The sequence below is a fragment of the Ananas comosus genome, linkage group 23 (assembly GCF_001540865.1).
Source record: "Ananas comosus cultivar F153 linkage group 23, ASM154086v1, whole genome shotgun sequence".
NCBI lineage: Eukaryota > Viridiplantae > Streptophyta > Magnoliopsida > Poales > Bromeliaceae > Ananas > Ananas comosus.
The window spans coordinates 6,050,758-6,075,855 of NC_033643.1; the positions used below are offsets into that span (position 1 = coordinate 6,050,758).

The following is a 25,098-nucleotide window of genomic DNA, read 5'->3' on the forward strand; positions in this document are numbered from 1 at the left end:
GGTACAGTTCAACTGTTTACTAGTTTGGGTGCCTCTTTATGGCACTTTTGTCCAATGTGTTCAAACATGAGTTTGGTGTCCCAGAGCACTTAATTCTAACCATTTCCAACACATGAGACATGTTCCAATTTACAAAATAGAATACTAATCATATGCATGAGTAATACATTTAACCCTCTATTACATAAGAGTCAATTTTTCATAAAACATAACGCATGCATTTTAAGTATTCTAAAATTCATAAAAATCCTATCTAGCATGAATATGCATGCATTTCGATAAAACAATAACTTTTAACCACTTAGGAGAAGATTTCTCCTGTTCCAATGAAGCCAAACCCACCGTGACTTCACGAAACCCTTTGTTTGCGCCGACGAAGGTGCCTACTACGCTCCTAGTACCCTAAAGGTAACAAAAGGAGGGATATACGAATGTTACGAACAATCAATTGCTCAAATATTAAGCAACTCAAGCAAAGGTGAAGGAAACTCATCGAATGCGAAGAAACCTCTCACGATCTCCAAATGGGAATTAGAGGCCCTCAAATCCAACCTAAATAAAGGTTCTAATAAAATCAATAAGGTTCCAAAAGCCTCAAATCCAAAATCCCCATTACTAACCCTAAATCTCTATTTCTAGGGTTACAACTCAAAAATCATGCAAATCATGATCAAAAGAGAAGGAGCAAGCAACTAACCTCTCTAAAAGCTCCAAACAAGACTCAAGATCCACCGAAGTTGAGGCCCTTCCCCCAAGCAAGCTCCAATCCCTTCTCCAATGCTTCTCCAATAGTGAAAAGATCACCCAAAAGCCAAAAGAAGCAAAAGAGGAGATCAATCCTCTAAAAATCCAAGAAAATGAGAAGGTAAATCAAAGAGGGAGAGTGGAGGGGCTCTCTCACCTTGTTCCCTGCTGGCCCAAGCTTAGGGAACAAGAGAGGAGGCGTGGGGTTCAAATAGATAGGCCACAAATGCAAAAACACCCCTCAACTCACGCAGTCAGAATTCTACATTGTGTACCAGTATACGGGAAGGTGTACCGGCACAAAACCCTGTGCATGCAAACCGAGGCTCGAGTTGACAGAAAAATCCATCTGTACCGGTACAACCATCGAGTTATCACCAGTACACTTTCTGTACCGGTACAACCATCAAGCTGTACCGGTACACAACCCCCCAAAATGCAATCCGAGAGCAGCCTAAGTCCATTATTTTGGCCACTTTAGCGCTACTTTAAATACTACAATTCTCGAAATACGAGCCATAGGTCGGAACACTGTCAACGACCCTCCAGAATATCTGAAAAAACTCAGAACACAGATCAAACACTCAAATCTCGCAATTTGCAAAGGTCCAGTGTGGTACACTTATGATGTATTATTTTAAGTTTTGCCTTAGTGGTTTAGTTTCCTTTGTTTCTACCTGTTGTTAGAACCTAGTTATATACTTGCTCTGATATCTCTAGATACGCTATATTTATTGTTCATTTATTCACTATTGTTGCAGACGCCTTATATGTGTAGACATATGGCGGGTCTGGGCACGCACCGGGCAGGCCTAGGCCGGGTCCCGGGGTGTGACAGATCCAATCCTTGCTAACAGAGGATACCCTATCAACTAGGGTCAACAAACACTCGGGAACTCAACTATCCCTATGTTTAAATGCCGTAGTGTTCCACTACACTAGTTTCACATGCAACATATCATTACTTGGGAAATTCCTTTATTCCTAATGTTCACGTTCAAGTGTTTCATCTACACTATATTCACGTGCCACTCGTCCATGTTTTCATCTATTTACATGCCACTCGTTATGTTAGGAAGTGAATTCTCGAAACTCGAGGATTAGACTTCAATTAGAATCGACTAGTTGTCGAGTGCGTAAGCTTCGGAAAGTCCGAAGGTGATTATAATGCATAAAGTGCATTAAAGAAGGGTCTGCGGGAGCACCAGTGCAAAATCTGCACTGGAGCAGAATTGCTCTCGGGGACCGGTCCCTGGCAGGGAGGGACCGGTCCCATCAGGCTGGGCTGCGGGGGTCTCTAATGAGACCGGTCCCTGGCAGTGAGGGACCGGTTCCTGAACGTTGGCCCAGCGAGACTAGCCGAAATTTGGCTAAGTCCCGAGAATGCAGCTCTCGGGAACCGGTCTCTCGAACAAGGACCGGTCTCCCGGGGACCGGTCTCTCAAGCAAAGACCGGTTCCCGAACGCGAAATCCTTCTGCCCGAGATGGAAGGCTCTCGGGGACCGGTCTCCCCGAGCTGGGACCGGTCCCTCACTGCGAAAATGCCCAGAGAGGGCTGGTTCAGAGGATGAAAAGTTGAGGGGGCTATCTGCAAAATGGCCTTTAATAAAGGCTGGGGACCCCTCTCCCCCTCTCATTTGCTCTCTCTCCCTCTCACACTTTTTGCTCTCTCTCTCAAGAAAGAAAAGAAAGAGAAGAAGAAGGAGAAAAAGAAGAAGAAGGAAAAGAAGAGAAAAGAGAAAGAGAAAATCAAGAAGAAGAAGAAGATCATCTTCTTCCCTCTCTCCTTCAAGCTAGAGCAAGCTTGGAGCCTTGGTTTGAAGGTAAGCTCTAGACCCTCTAATGGTATTTCTAGGGTTTGGGGTTTTTGTTGTTTAGAAATGGTTCGAACGGAACCTGGAGAAGATAAGTAGATGGTTCGGGCTCGCAATTGAAGCTCGCACCACGGATTTCTTCCACGTTGCCATTCTAGGGCACGGAATTGGGATTTTGGAAATCTAGGGTTTTGATCTAATCTAATAAGTCGCAAACCTAATTGCTAGGTCCCGGAACGCGTCGGCCAAGTTGGTTTCTCGATCCGACGAGCGAGTGCGGAGAAATCGCCGAATCGGGTACTTGAGGGCTCGCTTCGCCCCGAGGAGTTAGGGCGACGTGCAAGAACCGCAACGTCGAGTTTTCTATCATCGCGGCATCACCAAGAGGTGGGTGGTGACCATCCCGAAGCAACTGGGCCCCCCTTCTATGTCTTAGTACATTTCGATTCTTGCATCTTGTATTATTGCATTATAGGATGATTGTGCATGCCTTCCCTTATGCTTTCCTTGATGATATTGTAGCATGTATTGGATACTTGACATAGTGGATCGATAAAGATTGGGTCGAGACTTGTGAATCCTATAGTGCAGAGAAAGAGATGGGCTAAATGGTTGGTCTAATGTTAAACAAAGAACGAGTGGCATCTAGTCGATAGTAAACAATGGACGAGTGGCAATCTAGTTGATAGTGTATAAGAAAATAAGTGATACATGTTAAACTTGGTGTATACGACGCCTATGGACTACATGATGGTAGTAACCCTAGAGGTTAGGGTACCCTAGAGTGGAGAGAATTGGGTCATGCTCACGGTCTGTTTTTAACTTGTGATGGAAGCCCCACACAAGAAGTGCACTCCGGAGTTGGTCACGTGGGATTACCTATTTTGGGTCCCAAGGGATTGCCTATTTTGGGTCCCGGCAGACGGTCTCGGTTCGTACTGCGAGTTGACCCTCCCTACCTTCGAGATGGCTAGTGAGCAGTAGGCGAGCTTTCAGAGAAGCCACGAGATTAAGAAACAAGTAAATGAGATTGATGAATAAGTGCATAGCTTTACTTTTTGGACATGTTGACGGGTTAGTTGCTTACCATTTCATTGTACATGCATCCATATGTTTATGATTCGGGCATAGTAGTGTAGCTTTACTATCCTGTCTTTACCGCTTTGCTTATTACCTATTTATCTATCCGGTTATCTACTTGTGCCCACTTGGACCTAATAGGGAGACCGGCGGAGTCGGTGGCCGAACCCACTGGGAACTAAGGAAGTTAGTTCTCACCCCCATTTTACTGCAGGGCCGAGCGCGAGTTCACACGGCGAGGATCGCGGTAAGGGCCTAGCGCCCTAGTTGCATTAGCTACCTACCTTTTGCACTAGCTTTACCCTGTATTTATGTTCGAGAGTAGATGCTGTATAGGGTGAGGATGAGAGTGCTTGTACTTATATTTTGAAAGTTGTAAGAGATGGAATTAAATGTATTAAGTCGAATGAATGAATGTAATAGATAGAGTTTCTCTCTTTGCCTACTTGTATGCTTCATATTTGTATCTTGCTCTCGTTTTGTTAGCACTAGTGGTGCTCCCTGTGGTCATGTATTCATGAATTGATTTCCTAGGCAATTCCCTATACATGATCGGTTGGCTAGCCTTGGGCGGACAGGGGAGGTCCTGTCCGTTCGGCGTCTGTTCGATGCGCCCGGACCGGACCAAATTGGTATCGGTTTCGGGGCGTTACACGTTATGTCATTTCATATTCGTCAAGTTCATCACTCGCTTAGGCACTATAGGATTCCAATGTCAAGACCCAATCCTTACACATCAACTACATCATGTATCCGCCTCACAATGCAATATCAACTATAGAAATATATAAGGAATAGGCAATATCCCACAACTCAGATCCTGTTTGACAATGAAACAGCCCCAAAATCAATATCCAAGGTAACATCCCTTCCGATAGTAACGGAAGCTAACGGATCATCTCAACTCGCTCACCAAAGGTGATTACGTGATTCACTAATCAACGTTGCATCACAATGCCTCCACACCATTCCCAATTCCACCACTAGGGTAGTAATCTCAAGTTCACTTCTATAAATGTTGTAGTGGATCAACGCAAAAAAAAAAAAAAAAAAAAAAAAAAAAAAAAAAAAAAAAAAAAAAAAAAAAAAAAAAAAAAAAAATTTCACAAATTCTACTAAGGTCATCTCCTTAGTTTCAATGCTCTTAATCTCAATCATAAGACAATCCATAACCGTTGTCAACGAGGAATTTCCTCCACGGTTCAACTTGATGCCCAAATAAACTCTTCACAAGCCTAGGTCAAGGGCTTGTCTTTGAGAGAATAACTCATCACATTAATCACTTTGTTGCTCATGAAGAACCACTCAAAATTCTTATCGTCAATACTTTCCGTAGCATTGGCTACTCCAGGTGTCCATAGTCACCGAGTTCAGCTCAAGCAATAGAGAGGGGTCAATTCATACTTCACTAGTATGCTCTCTATTGATATCATCTTATATATAACTAATAATCCAAGTGTTAATTCCATAAACTCTTTTATGCAGTTCTATCCAAAGAACTCAATTCCCTTGTGCATAAACCGGAAAATGGAAAATAAATAGCTTGGTAGTTCCCTCTTTGAGCTTTCCAAACCACTCAATCAAACGGTGAGAGTCCCACACTTCAATCACCTCAACCTGCCTATGCAGTCATCCGTCTCAGGTCCTCATCAGGATCTCTCACGGTCATCAGCAACCGGTTCCACAAATCCATCCAGAAGGGCTTAGAATTATAGTTTAGCAAGTCCCTAACACTGGTGGAGTACTAAAAGCTTAGGCAACATCACAATAATTTCGTGATGTCCCAGCCAAACATCAAAATCCGTTTAAGGTATAACCTTAAACTCCAGCACAAAACTGTAATACTCAGATTGCATTTCAATCTATTGAGTACACCTAACTCTCAAGGCTAATTGAAAAGATCAACGAGCCTCTACCACAGGTCCAAATACTTAATCGTGGTTCAATTTAGATCACGATAGTCGACATACAGTCGAAATGACCCAACCGGTCTCTCGACAAGTGAGCGCTTCTCAACGAAGCGAAACACTAGACACAAAAACCTCCCCGCCAATCGAGCTCACAGTTTGTGACTCAGTCGGGAATACAACGACAACTCCTCAAAAGATATCCTTCATTCCGAGGATTCTCAACATCCAAAAAGTTAAAGGCCAATCAGGCCCCAAATCCTCTCCAATAATTACCTGATTTTAGGTAAGGAGATAGTCATCGCAAATAGCGGAATTACATCCTCAAGACGCACTATTTCGTGCTCAAGTTCCCAAAGCGAGTCAATTCAGCTCGCACGACCAAAGGTACAAGGTACCCCACAACTAACCCACTACAAGTAGAGCCAATCCATTTCGTTGGCTCACTGACACCTCTCTCAAGGCAGGGTGTTAAAACGACACATCCGACCATCCAATCATCCTACATGCATCGAAAAGAATCAATGCTAAACAATTCAGCGAACAGCCGATCAAGGGATGCAAATGATGCAATCATCACAACTATGCTCAAATACTAATAGCATTACATATCATGCTACCTGTGGCATCCATCCCGGTCGTCTCAGCTCGCTCCAGCAATTCTGTAGGCGTACATCCACTACGTGCCTCCCTCAATAAAGTCGGTGCAGATGCTTCTGCTGACACGCCATTCCCTGGACATTCAAGCTGAAAATGGCCTGCCTGACCACACGAGTAACATCTCCCTCTATGCCGGGGACACTGAGGGGGCAAGTGCGGACCTCCGCAAATCACACATTGCATTGGCGGTCGACGATGCAACATCCTTTTTCCAACAAATGGACCACGCCCCTGAAATCCACTATTCTTTAATTTCCTTGATGATCCACCGACATGCAACTTGTCGCTCTTGGTGGTCTCCTTTGCTACTCTGGTAACTTCCGTGCCTCTCCCTGCGGTCAAGGCTCGATCTGAACCCTCCTGAAATCTCTTAAGGTCAGTCGTATGCTGGATCAACAGGCTCTCTAATCGCCTGATTCCTTCGTTCTGTCGGCGCAAAGCTTCGGCCTGAAGTAGCGCCACGCTCGACTGTCGCTCCACCACGCCAACTAAAGTGGCCAACTGTTCCCTCAACTCCCGAATCTCGCCGGACCGGGGGGATGTAGGCTTCTCCGACTCGGTCGCCTCGACTGCCGTAGGGCGTGTGGTCAACATTACAAGCTGCAACAAGCATAACAAGCCAGGTTAAAACAACCCATGCTATCGCAGCCCCACTCATAACTACAATATCCCAATCATGCGAAAGTAATGAAGTGACCTCCCACTATTCCTCGATATCACGTTGTCGGCCGCCAACGTGATCTTGCAAGGACATAGATGTTATTCACTTCGATCCAACTCCAACACTTTGGGAGTTACAAATATGACCCAATCATAATACTTTGGCCCACAGGTGGTCCCACAGACCCCGTCTCTCACGTTCCTATCCCTTATCGTCCAACCGGCATAAGGTTTGCTAGGTTCTCTAAGACTCAACCCTAGACTCTGATACAAAAATAATCTGTCATGCCCCGGGCCTAGCGGAAGCCAGCCGGCGCGTGCAGAGACCCGCCGTGTACACCAAACAACCACAATGCACACAAGGTGTCTACTAAAACAAGAAATGAACATAGTAAAGTCCTAACAAGGCTATCAGAGCGAGTGCTATAAAATCACTAATGTTCTATCACAAGAGATCCACAAAAAGATACAACATGTATACAGCTAAATCCAAAAGCCTAACATAATCTCTAAACCAAAATACATAATACATCTTTCTACAAAGCACAAAAAGAAAGATGATGTCGGGTCCCTCTAAAAGAACTCCGTAGGGCTCTAGTTAGTCGCTAACCCTTGCCACGATCCCTAGCCACTCCCGATGCGGATGGCTCTGAAACAAACAACAAACAGAGGGCGTGAGAACTATTAAAAATAGTTCCCAGTGGGCAAGTCGCCGACCTCAGCGAAATACTTCACTAGGCTAACATAGGCATGCTATAAGGGAAATAATTAAACAATTATATGAAAAGCAAGTATTTAAACAAGATTAAACATGGTCATGCCTCCACTACAAATTTAACTATCATGTATATGATGTTCTACTTTCACTTGATCAACTATATGTCAATGTTGATTAACATGCATAATCAAATGTATGCCAATATCCATTTACATGCATATTCATAATATTCATAATATTCATAATGCTACAATGAATGATTATGCCTTTTATTATTATTCTAACCATGCATTATGCCAATCAATATAGGTATGATATACTACCACTAGGGTGTCAATGCTAAGAATGACTAACATAAAGTCCACAATATGCACTATCATGCATGTCCACTAGTCCCACTAGGATGCACTCTCTAGTAGTAGTTTCCACATTATACATTAAGTATCATAGCTCAATCCTCGTTATGGACCTACACGTGTGTAGTCCGGCTTGCGCCGTGCCTAAAATGGCCTCGTAGTAGTCAACATTCTCACTCTAGGAATAAGCCTCCCCTACGGCATCTCATTTTGGCGCCCAATCTCGCACGGGCAAGCTTGTGTCGCGTAGGCTATCTCCGGAGTGCCGGTTTGTAGGGAGCGACCCTCACAAGCATGTGCGAATGAGCACAATGGCAAGCAAGCATGATCAATAGTATCCAACTCTCGGTCATCATGTCTAAAACATGGAATAAGTAGCAACGACCCCAAAGGTCCAATATAGTATCACCATGTCAAGGTTTGTCATTTACTAACCCAGATGTCACTACATGACGTTCATATTTACTATGTCAAGTAAAAGTCACTAGTTCATAAGCACATAACCCTTGTCATTATCCTATTTAGGATAGTTCACTATTGTTCAAGTCTCAATGAGAGTTCACATTTAGACTGTTCTACTATAGCTAAGGAAGTCACTTTCTTATGCCATACGCATAGGTGCTATAAGATATATTAATGTCCATGATGCACGTCATGCATAAACTTTTCTATAAATGCCTCCACTACATGGAGTAATAACTATCATGCAAATGATTTCATACATTTAATGCTACATGCAGTTATCTCTATTAAGATTCGGCCCAAAGGCTTGTATTCACTTTTCCTCATGTCTAAAACATGGAATATAATTATCGATCCCTAGATCGAATGCATTATTAGAATGGTAAATACTAGTTGTTCTACTAATTCAATGTATCAAGTTACCATGTCACATGTTCAGATCTAGTTGTCCATCTAGGTTAAATACACCAAGTTTAGCTTCATGGTGACCTTATTATGTTCTATATCACATTCTCACAACTACCTTGTCTACAAAAAGTACAATGCAAGAAATGCTAAGTTCCATTCAAACCACATTCAAATAGGTTCACAAGATAGGTCCCTATTCTCTCTAACATGCTTTCTACCCAGCAAACATATGTCATATAGAATACAAGTTCACAAGATACCTCTACTATATCGAGTATAACTTTCTACATGCAACATATATGTATCATATACTTTATAATTCTATCATGTCCCAATATGCAAGGATATACTTCCTAAGATTGCATAAGGAAGAAATCATCAAGATATGTCACTCATGCCCAAATCCACATATATGCCCCTACTACATAGAGCATAAATTTCACTATACATAACATGTATGTATTATGTTCTCATAAATTCTAACATGTCATAATGAGCATGAAAAAGCAACTATTTATGTCTTAACCCCAAGAGGAAGACATAGGGGGGAGTTCACCCATTTCGGTGAGGTCAAACCCACCGGAAGCTCTTCGAACTCCTTTCGTTTACGCCGACGAAGGAGCCCACACGTCTCCTAGCTCCCTAGAGAAAATTCTAGGAGGGTTAGACACAAGGAACAAACACCCAAAGTGTTCATCTCAACTCAACCCAAGAATAAGGCAAAACTTACCTATAGTATAGAAACCCTCTTAAAATTCCAAAAGGAGGCTAGATCCCTTCAAATCTATCTCAACGAGTTATTCTGCACCTATCAATTAAGCCCCAAGAGTTATAAATCAAAAATTCCCAAATAAACACTAGATTTCTCATTTCTAGGTTTCCAACAAAAAAAATCCCCCAAAACAAGAATCAAATGGAAGATCAAAGTTACTAACCTCTTTAGAAGCTCCAAATCAAGTTAGGAGTGAGTTAGGGGTTAGAAATCCTTCCTCAAATAAGCTCCAATCCAAACTCCAAAGCTTCTCCAATGGTGGAAAGGTCACCAAGATGCAAAAAGGAAGCAAATGGAGAGATCAAACCTCAAATCCAAAGCAAAAGAGAGGAGAAAATAAGAAAAATGAAGAGGAAAACCTTACCTCTTCTCTCCTTTGGTTGCTGCACAAAGAACCCCAGCCAAAGGGTGTGGGGTATTTGTAATATTGTAACAATTACAAAGAGAACCCTCAAAAACATGCAGACTACATACGGCACTGCGTACCGGTACACGGGAAAGAGTACCGGTACCAACCACTGTGCGCGCAAACCCGAGCCTCGGGTTGGCAGAAAACTGCACTTGATACCGGTACAAGCCCGATGCTGTACCGGTACTCTGCCCTGCAGAGGCAAACCCGAGAGCAGCCAATAATCCTGCACTTTAGAGGTTTGGTGCTAAGTTTAAAACCTTAATTCTTGGGATACGAGCCATAGGTCAGAATACTGTCAACGACCCCCCAGAATATCTAGAAAAATTCGGAACACAGATCAAACACTCGAACCTCGCAATTTGCACAGGTCCAATGTGTTACACTACCAGTCTCCAAGCTTCCCGCACCTATAAATAAGCTAAGGTCGATTGGAATGAACGACACAGCAAAATGACCAAAAAGCCCCTTACCAACTGGCTTTGCTGTTTGGAGTACCGGTACTCAACTTGGGTACCGGTACTCGGCCCTCATTCTGTAACCTCGCGCGCTGGGTACCGGTACTAGCCCGATACAGTACCGATACTCAACGTCAAACTGCGCAAACTCGAGAGCATTTAGTTATGTAATCCCTCAGAGGTACCGGTACTCCTCCCAGGTATCGGTACTCAACATTGAAATCATGCACTTTGCAGATTTCAGTGTCAGAACTCCACTCTCGCACTGCGCCGAGTCCACTTTGTGCCCAATTTGTGCTAAAACGACTTCGACTTGTCCCGATACCCACCAGACCTGTCAACAAGCCATAGATACTGAAGTCTCACAGACAGCCAAACACCAGGGACACTACATTACAGTGTGCCCGCTCTCTGCCTTCCATCCCTTCGACTCTTTTCTCTCATTTTTTTTCTTTTTTTTGTTTTCTATTTTCTCATTCTCTATCCCCCGCGCCTCTTCCCTTCCTCTTCTCTGTCTCATCAATTCTAGGGTTTTGTTTTCGGTGTCGTGTGAGCTCCATCTCCCTCCTCGTTCTCAATTTGCTTGTAGAGTTTCTCCTTCAGATTCGTGGAAGAAGAAGCTAATAGAACGGCTTTTTCGGTGGAGAAAGCTAATTGGACAAATCCCGGTAGAGGAACCTCTTGTGCTCTTCTCAGAATCACGAATTGCGGGGCTATAAGTGGCAGCGGTGGCAAGCCACGCCCTCCTCCCGACCCGATTACCGTCATGAGGGGCCATCGGGCGCTCGTCATGAACACCTGCTTCCACCCTTCCCACCCTCTACTCTTTTCTGGGTAAAGCCTCTCGTCTCTCCCTACACCCTCCCTTTCATATCTCCCTCCCTTTCATATCTATTCTTTTCATTGATCGAATTATTTGTCGGTTCAACGCTGCAATAAATGGAGGGCTTCGTGTCTGGGACACACACAACACCGCACACTATCTTCCACCTTGTACTCTTCTTTACTTGTTGCCATCTATTGTGCCTTCTTCTATTTTTAATTTACTTGTAATTGACGACTATGTATTTAGTGGATCAGTATGGTCACAGAAAAAAAAAAAAATCCTTCTAAGTCATTTTCTTATATGAAGGTACTATGTTGTAGGTGAAATATACTATCTATGATAATCACTGGGGCCTTGTAAGGAGCTAAAGTTATTTTTTAAAAAACTCTCCACGAAATTCAACAAAAATTTTGAGAAAAATAGGTGAAAAATATCTCAAAACAAGAAATCTTTGTCCAAGCTTCAAATTGAGTCAATGGGGCTTCAATTCCAATCTAAATGAATGTTTTAAACACATCAATTCTAAGTTAAAAGCCCTTATTTGAAAATTTTCAAAATAAATTCTAATTTTAGCAAAACTAGAAATACTATTATAACCTCTCAATTTCAACAAAATTAGAAATACTATCATAACGTCTCAATTTCTGCAAACTAGAAGTATTAAGAAGCTTAATAACCTTGATTCAAGCTCTAAACCCCAAATCCAAGTGTTGAGGATAAAAACTGGAACAACAACACTCCTTTTAAGCCCTAACTCTATACTCAACAAGATTCTAGTTAAAAAGAGAAGGAAGAAGAACAAAAAAAAAAAAAGGACAGTTAAACTAATCCCTATACTAAACAGTCCCTAAGTGGAAATGCAAGAAAATGAGGAGGAAGGAAAAATAAAATAGAAGAAGGAAAGGTGCCCGACCTCTTTACTGCTGTGTACAACAGTGGAGTGGAGAAAAGGGTTGCATATATAGATTGCAACAAAATCCCAAAAGGTCATCCTAAACTCAGAATTTGCAAACTGTGTGAAAGCAGATTTTACATTATTGAGTATCAGCGCACGAGGCTGAGTATAGATACACAGACGAATCATTTCGATACTTAGGTCTAGTTTCTCAAAACTCGAATGTTGTACATAATAGCTATCTAATGTGTACCATTACTAAACGAATTAGTAAGATACTCGAAAAAAGTTATGCAAAACTCGAGAACTACTCCATCCAATCTTTTGGTGGGTATGAGTTACCCTAGTATCAAATTATAATAAAACAAATAAAAAATACTTAATTTTCTTTTAAATATATATATATATAAATTATATCAAAATAAATAATAAAAAAATAATTATATTTTAACGAAACTCCTACCCACCATACTCATCATGTACTTATTTTACTTTGGATATAAAAATTCTTCAATCCAAACAACCTCCTTTCCTTCCACGTTAATTTTCTTGGTGGGTTACAGTGGGCCGGCTCCCCGCCTGCCGTCCCTCCGCCTCCTCTCTCTCATTTTTCCTTTTTATTTTTATTTTTATTTTTATTTTCTGTTTCTTTTTGCCCGTCCGTTCCTCCGCCGTCTCATTCTCCATCCAGTGCGCCTCTCCGCCTCCTCTTCTCCGCCTCCTCGATTCTAGGGTTTCGTTTTCGGTGTCGCCCGAACTCCACCTCCCTCCTCGATCTCCATTCGCTTCTGGGGTTTTCATCTTCGGATTCGTGGAAGAAGCAGCTAATCGAGCGGCTTTTGCGGTAGAGGAAGCTCATGGAACAAATCTCGGTATAGGAACCTCTCGTGCTCTTCTCAGAATCACGAATTGCGGGGCTATGAGCGGCGGCGGCGGCGGCGGCAAGCCACGCCCTCCTCCCGACCCGATCGCCGTCATGAGGGGCCATCGGGCGCCCGTCATGGACGCCTGCTTCCACCCTTCCCGCCCTCTACTCTTTTCTGGGTAAAGCCTCTTGTGTGTGTGTGTGTGTGTGTGTGTGTGTGTCTCTCTCTCTCTCTCTCTCTCTCTCTCTCTCTCTTCCCTGGCACCCCCCCTCCCCTTCACACTTCATATTTGTTCTCTTTATTTGATCGAATCGTTCGTTGGTTCAGCTCTGCAGATGGAGAGCTTCGTGTCTGGGACACAGCACAGCACCGCACGCTCTCCTCCACCTTGTACTCTTCGCTACTTGTTGTCATCTATTATGCCTTCCTCTACTTTTATATGCTGAGGGCCTGTTTAGATTTATGAACATTTTATTCAGCACACTTGTATTTGGTGGATCAGTATGGTCACAGAAAAGCATTTTTTTGCTTTTAAGTCATTTTCTTATAATAAGGCATGGGCACCACATCGCAGGTGAAATACACTACCCTTTGCAAGGAGCTAAAGTCGGCTCCTAGCTAGCAATTATAAAAGAAAATCCTGGTCGTGCATTGAGTAATCACCGGAAAACTTGTTCTTACACCTTGACATAGCCTGCATGTTAATCGCTTAAAGTGTGCACATTGTATCTGATAACTTGCTTTGTAGTTAAAAATTGGATTTTATTGTTTGGCTTGGCTTTTTTTTTTTTTGGTTATCTAATGGATAATAATGGATTTAATTGACGGTTCTAGATTGTGGGCATAAAAGATTAGTTTCTTATCTATAGGTATAATGAAGAAATGATATTTAAATAAATAAATTGTATGTGTGATGGTCTTACACGCGGTACATTACACTATAAATTTCATCCGCGCGACGAGCTTGGAGAGGCCTTCTCTCCCTAAGCTTTACTTATTTTATCTGGATTTGGCAATTTCTAGGGCTCATGGTGGAGGTGCTGGCGTGTATTCTGTTGCGACCAATTTCGCCATAGGCAACAAAGTTGTGAGGTGGCTTTTGTTTTCTTTGCAATTCTCTTGCTCTTTCCTTTGTGTAAGGTTGACTGGTTATTGTAAATTCTTAATTGGTGTAGTCAAGGTAGAGATGGAACATGTAAATGTTGGGAGATTGAAGAAGCTGGTCTGTCTAGGTAAAAATAACTCAGTTTTATGATTAAAGAGGGTTTTTGTTTTACTTGTTTTTTATCTTATTTTATTTTCTATTATAAATGAAGGGTAATGTAGGGTTTCTTTTGGTATGGTGAGATTGGGTTAGTAAGCTTGGTTTTTAACACATATGCTTGGATTATGTTGGTAGGAAACCTTTGGTCACATTTAGAACGAACTCGTACCATTTTTGCAAGATTTCGTTGGTGAAGTCTGCCTCTTGTTCGTCACAATCTAGCAAAGCAATCCCTGCAAGCGAACGTATTGTGGAATCTGATTACTCCATTAATGAACTTGAAGAAAACAAGAAAAATGGTGTTTCAAAGGAGAGCATTAGATTTTCCGATGTCAATTGTGCGGAAAGATCTCAAGCACACCTTAAAGGTAGCTTACTCCTTTTTTTTGACTTTTTTTTTAACCGACCCTTGAAAAATTTATTATTTGCCAAATAACCATGTTAAAATTTTAATTAGCAAACTAAACCTATTTTGTCCCGCCACGATGGAGAGAGAAGTAAAAGATGGTAAGTTGTTCACTGTGTTCAATAGTTCACCGTGTTCAATAGAAACTTTAAAAGCGGTGAGTCATTCACCGTCTTTAGAAAAACTTAAGGTTATTATTGTCGTTTGTGGAATTTTTATGTAGATAGGATTTTTATGGGATTGTTATGGTTGTATGTGTGATGTTGGGATTTCTATTTGGTTATGATTGTATTGCGGGTTGTTAGAATTTTTGTGAGTTTATTAGGATTGTATGTGGGTTTGTTGGAATTTTTGTGTGGTTATTAGGATTGTATGGGGGCAATAAGAAAGAAACGGTGAATCATTTACCATTTTCTCTCTAAAGAAAATAAGGGTAAACAGTTGACTGCTTTTTAAGTTTTATTAAAGCCGGTGAATCGTTCACTGTTTTCTAGTTTTTGCTCTAATCTGGCGCTAAGTTGAACAAAATAGGGTTATTTGGCCAAATAAATTTTAAATAGGGTTATTTGACCAAATATAAATTTTTTTAGGGTTATTTTGAAAAAAGTCCCCTTTTTTCCTTTGCTGCTTTAGTTCAAGATGAGGAGATGAGATTTGTAGAATAAAGCAAAATCTTACGCAGATGGCTACAAAATGTAATTTTAAATCTTGCGTTTATGTGCTAGGAAATCAACTTTGAGGCATTACGCTTATCAATACATTGTTTGTGTCAATGCCTCGGTTCAGAAGCTCAACTAGGCATGCGATAGATTCGCTGCATAGACAAAGTTTGCCCTGTACGTGCAAGGCGTCGGGTCACAAGCAACCTGTAACAATGTTATGATTTCTACAATTTAAAGAACTCTTTATTTAGGCCTTTGATCCAATGACAATTTAATTACAATTACATAGGAACGTTTACTTATCGAAATTACTTTGATTGACTTAATACTTAATGCCTCATTTTAGTTTCCAGACTGCTACTAATTAAATTTTGGACTACCAGATTCTAACTATTTCATAGATGCCTCACTGCGTGGTCTTCTTATCGCAATCTAAAAGTCACCCAACATCTCATAACTATTTTGTTTTAGCTGTTATATAATTTACTTAATGTGGCTACCATAATTGGTTAGTTCAAACTAATACCAGTTTAATCCTGATTACGCAAAAATGTTTAATTGCATTTTAGGTTTGGGTCTCATAGTTTGATCCCTTGATCTTCGGTGTTGGGTCAGCTTAGGGTTTGGCATGATTGTGAAATGCACATACGAAGCCTTTACTATTGTTTTGTGGAAAAACTTAATTATTTTGAGTCATCTTCCTAGTCTATACAGGGAGGCTAATTTTCTATATGTTGATTGCATATTGTTATATTGGCCTGTCAAGCATATGAAACCGATAGAGATTTGAGAAGGAAAGATGGTACTTCGTGGTAGCTATTGAATAGGTAGGAATAAATCGTCCAAGAATTTTCCTATTGTTTTTATCCATTTGAATTGTTAGGACAAAGATGGTCTTTATGTTTTTTTTTCTGTTGTTTTTTTTCCCCATCCATTTGATACTTTGTCTTCACTTCTAGTCTGTTTTCATCTATTCGAATTCTTCTATTTTCCCTTTTGTGTAAATATTCGACAAGTTTTTAATTGGCACTTGAACTTTTAGGTTCCCTAACTATTGGTGAGTAGAATTTGCAATCTAAATCTGACACAATTTAGTGTGGTTTGGGTCCTATATGCTATACCACTGTAATGTGTATACTAGAAACATGGCCTGATCTCTTCTTTATTTGGACTTTCAACTAACGACACTACTTAATTGTCGTTGTTCATTCAGATCTTGTCTGTATATATGTATGTGTGTATGTTAAATTGATTTTAGGTAAGAATGTTGTTGGATTCCTTCTAAAGCTCAATCACCAAGTGGGAATCCTTCAGAAAGAGGAGGAAGAAGGGTAGAGTGCGAGCGAGTGAGAGGGAGGAGGAGAGGAGAGTTCTTCTTGGGGGGGGGGGGGGGGCGGGAAGAGCTAGGCTTGACCGCACCGCATAACGGTCGCTTGATTGCACCGTATATGTGGTTGCGTAGAGCGCTTTTTACAGCAACGTTGTGAAATGTTTACAACTATGTGAATTTAAATTATATGGTAAATATTTCGTAGTTATGAACATTTGAACACTTCGAGAAACTTATTACTTTTTATGAATGACATTTGGATTTTCCTTTTAAATGATTTTCTTATACTTAACTTTGTTCTAATTGAAAAGTAGATTATATCTCTCTGGGAAACTAGATTTTTCACAAAACCGTAATTGAAAAGTAGATTTCTGAAAATTAGTTTTTTACAAAATCGTGAATCAAAAGCTACCATGAAATTGACAATCCAACTGAAGAAAAAGGAGTTAAAAAGGCTCTACCATCATCTTTATATTTACTAATGATGATTCTACGAAATATTTATGTTCACACAGCTATTCTTGGCGCTCTTACAAATGTGGTATGCATCTATCGTCTGCGCACGTGTGGCGCACAATCAACGGTCGGCATTGTGGAATCAAGATCGTTGGTTCACCCTCGTAGTAGATCCTATATACCCTCTATTCCTTGCCTCCTCTTGAATAATTTGGTCCATAGCAATACGACTCAACATCTTTTCCCACGTCAGTGTTTTTCTCCTACTAAATTCTTGATTGTGATATTAATACGTGCTCAAGATTTGGTTGAAAGCACATTAACAATACCCTTTGTTATTTGTGCCAGGTCATGCTATATTTAGTTCTCAATGTAGTGGCTTTACACCTTCTCTTCTAATGCTCAATCTAGTTTGATTATTTTCTGAGTCTCTTCTTCTTTTGCCTAGAGTTGTTTTACTTGGCCATCTTTGATCGTGGCTACTATTTGCCTTGTGAGGCGACCTCGTCGCTTCATCTCCACTCATGCTTGAATAGAGATATAAAATAATGTGGCATGCATAGGAAGTTGAATCCATGACTTTATAAAACTGACTTAAGATTGACTCTAGGATTGTATTACGTAGGAGATTGATTTGTTAAGAAATGATCCAAGAGTAGAAAATTAATTACATTGCAGAGAATGAAGCGTTTGATGTTGAACATTGCTGCTGAATGAGAGCTGAGATGTCCTTGCCAAGGAAGGAGATGACTTAAGAATGTCTTTTACTATTGGTCGTATTTCTTTTTTTTTTTTTAAGGTGCCATTTCAGTTGTATTATTGTTTGTCATGATACTTTTAAACAAAGATTTAAGTGCCTATCGGCACGGGCCATATCCATCGTGCCGTATCGTGCCAGCAAGATATCGGTACGATACAGCTCCCGTGTTGATGGTACAACTCAAAACCCTCTAGTCTTTAAATTAGAAAGTAATTTTCTTAATAAAGTTCAAAAGATTTGATAAAAATACATAATAAATAATTGGCATATTTTCTTGCTAAAGAAAATAAATATTTCATGCCATTATGCGTCGGCACACATATTTTTTGTGACCTGCATGCATCGGCACCACCCGGCAGGCACCATGCCGTATCGTGCAAGCTAGTTTTCGGCACGACCCCGTCCCACAATACTTAAGTCCTTGCTTCTAATTAATTTTGTCAATCACGAAATGATTTCAAGGTTCTCCATCTTAAAACATATTTCCTCTAATGGAATTGGAAGGACCATGCATTTTCAGACATATGCTGAAGATTCCAAATATAAAAAGGAATTATATGTTGTATAAGCAATGAATTTTCATTATTATGATATCTCTTTGCCTTATACCTTATTAAATTTGTGGAACCTATCCTAATTGACCCTTTCTTTTGTTAGTATCTAGAAAGGACAATCACACCTCAATATTTTATAAAATACATTTGAATATCTTGCTCATGCTATTGAAGTTCTTACCTATGTAGGGTTAAAAGCATGGTGAAAAGAGCACCCCTCTAGGGTTTTCATTAGTATTTATAAACAATGTATAAAAGTAATACATTAGATATATATAAGTAATATACTCTAACATCCCACTGTAATTTGAGGATCCGGTGGTCGGATACGAAGATTGGTTTGCAAGATTGCATAATGGGAGGTAGATAATGGCTTGGTGAAGAAATCAACTAGTTGTTTGTCAGAGGAGATGTGAAAGAGATGGTCTCCACATTGATTCTCAACTAGGCGTGAGACGTGAGTCTCAGCCCCTCAGGGAGTGAGCCGCGTGCCTCAGACGCGCTTCATGATATTTACGTTTAATATGTCTAGGGTTTAAGTTTTCGGGTTTTGGGTTTCTTCAATATATTCTAAAATGTTAAGAAATTTGTTTTAAAAAAATTCCTAATTTAAACGCTTTCTTTTCCTTTTCTTTTGGTCGTTCTTTCTTCCATCCCCCAATGGCAATAAGTAGTAGCGGTAAGAAGTAAGAAGCAGCAGCAAGCACTTTTAAGTTGAAAGTTGAAACATAGTTTTTTTATTTTTAGGCTGAGAACATTTATGCATGCGGCTTCTTTACTTTTTTATGATTATTTTGTTTTTGTATAGCTATTTTAGAATTTTTTTTAACATAAAACATTAAAGCATCTATTTAAAATAGGCATGTTAAGAGTGTTTTCTTTTTATTAGATATGTGCCTCACCTTCTTGAGGCGCGTGCCTCACCTTCTTGAGGTGCGCGCCTCACGGTGTACCTAGCGCCTAGGCTCCATAAGGTCTTTGCGTCTTTTTGCGCCTTGCACCTTTTTGAACACTGATTCTCACAAAGAAAATGATGGTCAATCTCAATGTGCTTAGTTCAAGTGTGTAAAATAGGATTTGCAGCAAGAGAGGTGGTGCTATGATTGTCACGGTAGATTCAGATAAGACGCCATGTGGGAACGCTAAGGTCATGAAGTACTCATCGGATTTAAATACTGTCAGCAAGAGCAGAAGCATCTGCCCGATATTCAGCTTTAAAACTCGATTGAGATAGTAAATTGGTTCTTCGTAGAGCAAGAGATAAGATTAGGCCCAAAGAAAATACTAAAACCAAAAGTATGTGTATCAGAGCCAACCCCTCGCTAGGGGATAGAGATCTAGCCGCCACCAACATTCTCGTCGTATTTCTCATTGGCAATCTCTTTCTGTATCAATCTCTCCTCCCTTCTATCTTTCCCATCCTTTGTTCTCTACTGCAACTAGATCTTTGCAACGGTGTCCTGCTACAGTGCCACTATAGTATTGTGCTGCAATACCGCTACAATATTGTGTTGCAGTACTATTGCACCATGAAAGCATGGCGAAAAGAGCACCCTGCTAGGGTTTTAATTAGATTTATAAACGATGTATGAAAGTAGTAAGGTGACAGTCACGTGACTCACGAAATTAATAATATATCATAATACATGAAGTATATAATATACTCTAACAAGGGTGATTGGTCATTCTTTTTCTCATTGTTATTTCTCTCATCACTTCCCTTTACCTTATATAATTTGTATGTTTTATGTCCTCAGACTTTTCAACAATGGGTGAAAGAAAATTGATGGCTCTTGCTGGTGAAGACTCTTCTATGGTGAGCACATATAATCCCTATTTTTCCCCAATTCTGAATTTCAAGAATGGTCACCATTTAATGACACTCATTAAGATGCGCCGGGTAACTTTTACATGTAGGCATGCATACTGCATGGCCCAAAGAAATAATTGTTTGTAGTTTGTTAATTTCCTTGCATAATTTGCACTTCAACATGCATAGGTTGAAATATGGGACCTGGCAACTGCGAAAAAGTTGATGCGTTTCCCCCAGACCAGCAATGTTGATGCTGCTAGTCATCCTACGATGCAAAGAGGTTTGTTCTTCTTAAATTTGGTGTGTTAGCTGCTTCTTTGGATGGACATGACATAGGAAGTTTGTGCATTAGTATTTCTAGTATCAAAACTTCACTAGTATGGAGAAATGTTTTGCTGGTGGATTGTTTTGTTGGAGATGCCATTGCTTTCCATGTACCTTTTTGTTTTCATTGTCATTTTTTTTTCCTGTTTCTCTCAAAGTGAATTTTTTCTTGCCCCGTCTTTTCTCTCTATTCTTTTATCTTTATGGTTCTTTTGTTGTAATTCAGGGTCATAGAAGTTGTGAAACATGTAGAACCATTAGCTATGCGAGCCTTGCGATATACACCGTAGAACTGTTGTATTGGTGGATTGTTTTGTTGGAGATACTATTTTTTTCATGTACCTTTTTGTTTATCGTTATCTTTTCTTTTTCCTTTTTCTCTAAGTGTATATCCTCTTGCCTCACCTTTTGTCTCTATTCTCTAAGTGGTTCTTCTATTGTAATTAGGGTTGTAGAAGTGTTAAAAAGCATTAGCTACGTGATCTTTGCTATAGTGCATATTTGCAATGACATTTACTTGGCATATGTGCTTTGTTACTATCCCATTTTTATTGATAACCTAGTTAACTGAATAAGAAATGGTTAATGTTCACACCTCGTGTTAATGAGCATTATTTTTCAACTTGACGCTATGGAAACTAGATTTATTATGTCTAACTCGTGGAGAACCTGCATTTGCAAAGAGCAACTGTCCTAAATTGTGTCTCTAAGATATACATTGTGGATGAATCAAAATTATCAAAACTTGACAACATATTATCGACATCAATCACGTCCATCAAATTTTGGTTTATACTATCGAATCATTTATGGGCAATCAAATCCTGATTAATATTGAATTAATTAGGACTACTTGTTTTTGTAAGTATATTATTAAGGTTGTTGTCGAATATCATTTCTTTGTTGAATATACTAATTTATAAAATGGTAATAAATCTTATTGAGTTAATTAATTATTTCTTCTTATTGTAGCATAGGTCCACATATTTTTCTCCATTGGAGTTTGGAAAGGTAATTGCATAATCCTGGGGGCCTGCCCGTATATACTACATAAGGCATTTGGTTGGAGGGAGGGACAAGAAATTGTTCCGTGCACCTAGTGTGTGTGTATATATATATAGAGTAGGTCTACTCTATTAGGAGCACAGCAACTCTTGTGCTTTTAACTTCCTAACCATCCATCAATTATGATGGGTGGTTAGAAATAATATCTCATTTCTCTCTTAATTTCTCTTCTCTCTCTCACCCTAACCATCCATCAAAATTGATAGATGGTTAGGAACTTAGAAGCACAAGAGCTGTTGTGTTTCTAATAGCACAGTAGTCCTGCTCTATATATACATATATATATGTTTTAAATACTGCACCTTAATATTTCGATTATTAATATTTTAAAATTAAAATATCATCCAATAGATTTGATTACTAATATTTAAATAGTGTATGTATAAAAATATGTATTTAAATGAACTATTAATTTATGTATCAGTTGTTTTAATAATCAACTGTAGATGAAGGACAGTTATTTAATTTGTAAGAAATTTGTGTCTAAAGTATATTATTTATTATATGTAGGTTTCTAATATCATTGCATGTATTAAATTAGTTAATATGATTTTGAGACCTCTGTTATAAAGTTTTGGAAGTGCATATGAGATGTACTGATATATCGGGAAGGGGGGTGGAAGTCTGTAGCTGCATTAGATGTATAGTAATATTTCTTATACCACACCTTATATTTTTAGATGATTACTATTCTATCTAATAGCTGTGATCTACATCATCTAAAATTTTTTTGTATTTAAAAACTTTACTTTTCAAATTAATAGATGTAATTTACATTATCTAAATATTTTACATATAACAAATTAGGCATTTAAAAACCTATTATTTTGCCATCAGATAATCTCAATAATCAAGGGTAGAGAAAGGGTCACGTTTGATTGGTAAGAAGTTGGAATTCAATTTATAAATTTTAATAGGCTAAAATGAAGAAAACCCAACTATGGATATTCGCTTTTCCACTTTAACCCCATCTTTTAAGACCCTCTATTTTATCTCTTTAAAATTTGGAGTTGTAGCACTTAACCCAGCCCTGTTATAATTTTATCACTATTCGTGCATAAATTGTGTGGTACAGCCGACAAACTTACAGAGATGCTAGTTATCTTTTTGGAAGTGATGAAAATGCATAAGAATCTTATATTTTCTCTCAAATTAGGTAACTTCATGAAAGAGATCCCCGGCTAATCTTTCGTCATTTCTAAGGGTAAAATGAGTATATTGGTAATTACTTAATTGTACCACATAATTTATGGATGGAATTGTGATGAAATTGTAACATTTTGCGTTAAGTGCTACAACTTTAAATTTCAAATGGGCAAAATAGAGGTTTTATAAGACGGGAGTAAAGTGCAAAAACGGATATTTATAGAGAGGTTTTCTGCATTTTAGCCTTTTTAATACGTAGTCCTTCTAAATTCATGGAACACATTTAATGAGTTGGACTGTGATTTTTAAATCTATACAATTTTAATTGTGCGGTGCATAACATGCACCTAAACCAAGGATTTAAGTGCCGTAGTTATGCACCTAAACCAAGGATTTAAGTGCCGTGGCACGGGGTCATGTCGGAAACTTGCCGGCATGGTACGGCACGGCACGGCACGGTGCGTGCCGAGCCGTGCCGGTCAAAAAAATTCTTGTGTGCCGACACATAATAGCATGAAATATTTATTTTCTTTAGCAACAAAATATTCTAACTATTTATTATGTCTTTTTATCACATCTTTTGAACTTTATTGAGGAAATTACTTACTAATTTAAAGAATAGAGGGTTTTGAGCTGTGCCATTGGCACGGGGTCTATATCGTGCCGGTATCTTGTTGGCACGGTACGGCACGGTGTATACGGCCTGTGCCGACGGGCACTTAAAACCTTAGTCCTAAACCAAGGATTTAAGTCCCGTGGCACGGGGTTGTGCCGGAAACTTGCCGGCACGGTACGGCACGGTTCGTGCCGAGCCGTGCTGATTCGTGCCGGTCAAAAAAATTCTTGTTTGCCGACACATAATAGCATGAAATATTTATTTTCTTTAGCAACAAAATATTCTAACTATTTATTATGTCTTTTTATCACATCTTTTGAATTTTATTGAGGAAATTACTTACTAATTTAAAGAATAGAGGGTTTTGAGCTGTGCCATCTGCACGGGGTCTATATCGTGCCGGTATCTTGTTGTTACGGTACGGTACGGTGGATATGGCCTGTGCCGACGGGCATTTAAAACCTTAACCTAAACACATGATGCAGGAAATAAGTTTTCGTGTGATGTCTAGTCCATGGTATGAACTGTCAAATGCATGCTCCCATTGAAATTATTGCCTGCACCAGGTGTACGCTAACTCTCCATATGCCACACCTTATATTAGATTATTAGTGTTCTAAAATGAAAAATCTAATCCAATAGGTGTGATCTACAACATGTAAAGAGTCGACATATGGGAAGTTGTATATTCAAAATCTACTAGGCATCGCATAGTCCTAATAATCAATGGGTAGAGAAAGGCTCAGTGTTTGATTTGTAACAAAATGGAATTCAAATTTTATAATTTTTGACATGTAGACTTTTAAATTCATATAACACATTTAATGAGTTAGAAATCTCAATAATAAAATTTTAGGTGTGTAGCGATAACATCAACATCCAGTGCAGGAAATAATTTGTGTGAGACGGTAGAGATGCAGGGCGTGGTATATACTGTGTCAAATGCATACCGTGCGAAATAGGTGTGGAAGGCAAAAAGGGGAAATCCAATGTGTCGTGGTATGAAGTAAGGGTACTGTAATGATTTCACCTGTTATACCTTTCAATATATATAGTAAATACACTAGGACCTTGGATACCGTGCGAAATAGGGACTACGAAATCAACAAATATATAACATGTATATAGCATCAAAGTTGGTTGTTCTTATTTTGTCATATTGTGAAGAAGCCTCATCGGTCCTCCCTGTCAGTCAAAGAAGTAATTAAAAGTGAATGGTCAAATCATTTTTCATCATCTCTGTCAGTGTTTTGCATTCTCTTGTTTTTCCCACCTCTCTCTCTCTCTCTCTCTCTCTCTCTCTCTCTCTCTCTCTCTCTTCTCCCTCTGATTCCAAGCAACGTAAATAGTATACAGCATTATCGTAACATTCCTACTGCTTAGTATGAGCATTATTACTGTACTTTTCAGAATTCCGAAGGCAATATTGTGTATCCTATAAGATGCTCTCAAAACAGTGTGATGTGATAAACAATATCCTGAACGCTTCTACACTGGTATATATATTTATATATTTCTTTTATATTCTCAGAACAAATAGTAGGATATACAACATATTCCAGCACTGAATATTACATTTTTCCTATCAGGCATCGTTGTGCTGCTGACATCAAATTTAGATTCAAAGTAGATGATCATGCACTTAAGCAGGAAATATTTGTAGAAA

General features: G+C 39.5%; 1 protein-coding gene across 8 annotated transcripts in view; it reads left to right on the forward strand.

The window, feature by feature from the left end:
• Positions 11,274-25,098, forward strand: part of LOC109728023 (protein DECREASED SIZE EXCLUSION LIMIT 1) — a 32,121-nt gene continuing 18,296 nt past the window's right edge. For 4 of the 8 annotated variants that reach the window (XR_002220896.1, XR_002220897.1, XR_002220898.1 and 1 more), the window contains exons 1-7: positions 12,671-13,214; positions 13,364-13,426; positions 14,060-14,128; positions 14,212-14,268; positions 14,436-14,668; positions 20,226-20,284; positions 20,468-20,561. Coding sequence is in view for 4 of the 8 variants with exons in the window: in XM_020258286.1 (XP_020113875.1) it covers positions 13,090-13,214; positions 13,364-13,426; positions 14,060-14,128; positions 14,212-14,268; positions 14,436-14,668; positions 20,226-20,284; positions 20,468-20,561 (700 nt within the window). In the remaining 4 variants the exon portion in view is untranslated. Of the gene's footprint in view, positions 11,284-12,669; positions 13,215-13,363; positions 13,427-14,059; positions 14,129-14,211; positions 14,269-14,435; positions 14,669-20,225; positions 20,285-20,467; positions 20,562-25,098 lie in introns of those variants that run through there. The other 4 variants (XM_020258287.1, XM_020258286.1, XM_020258284.1 and 1 more) reach the window with 4 other exon arrangements.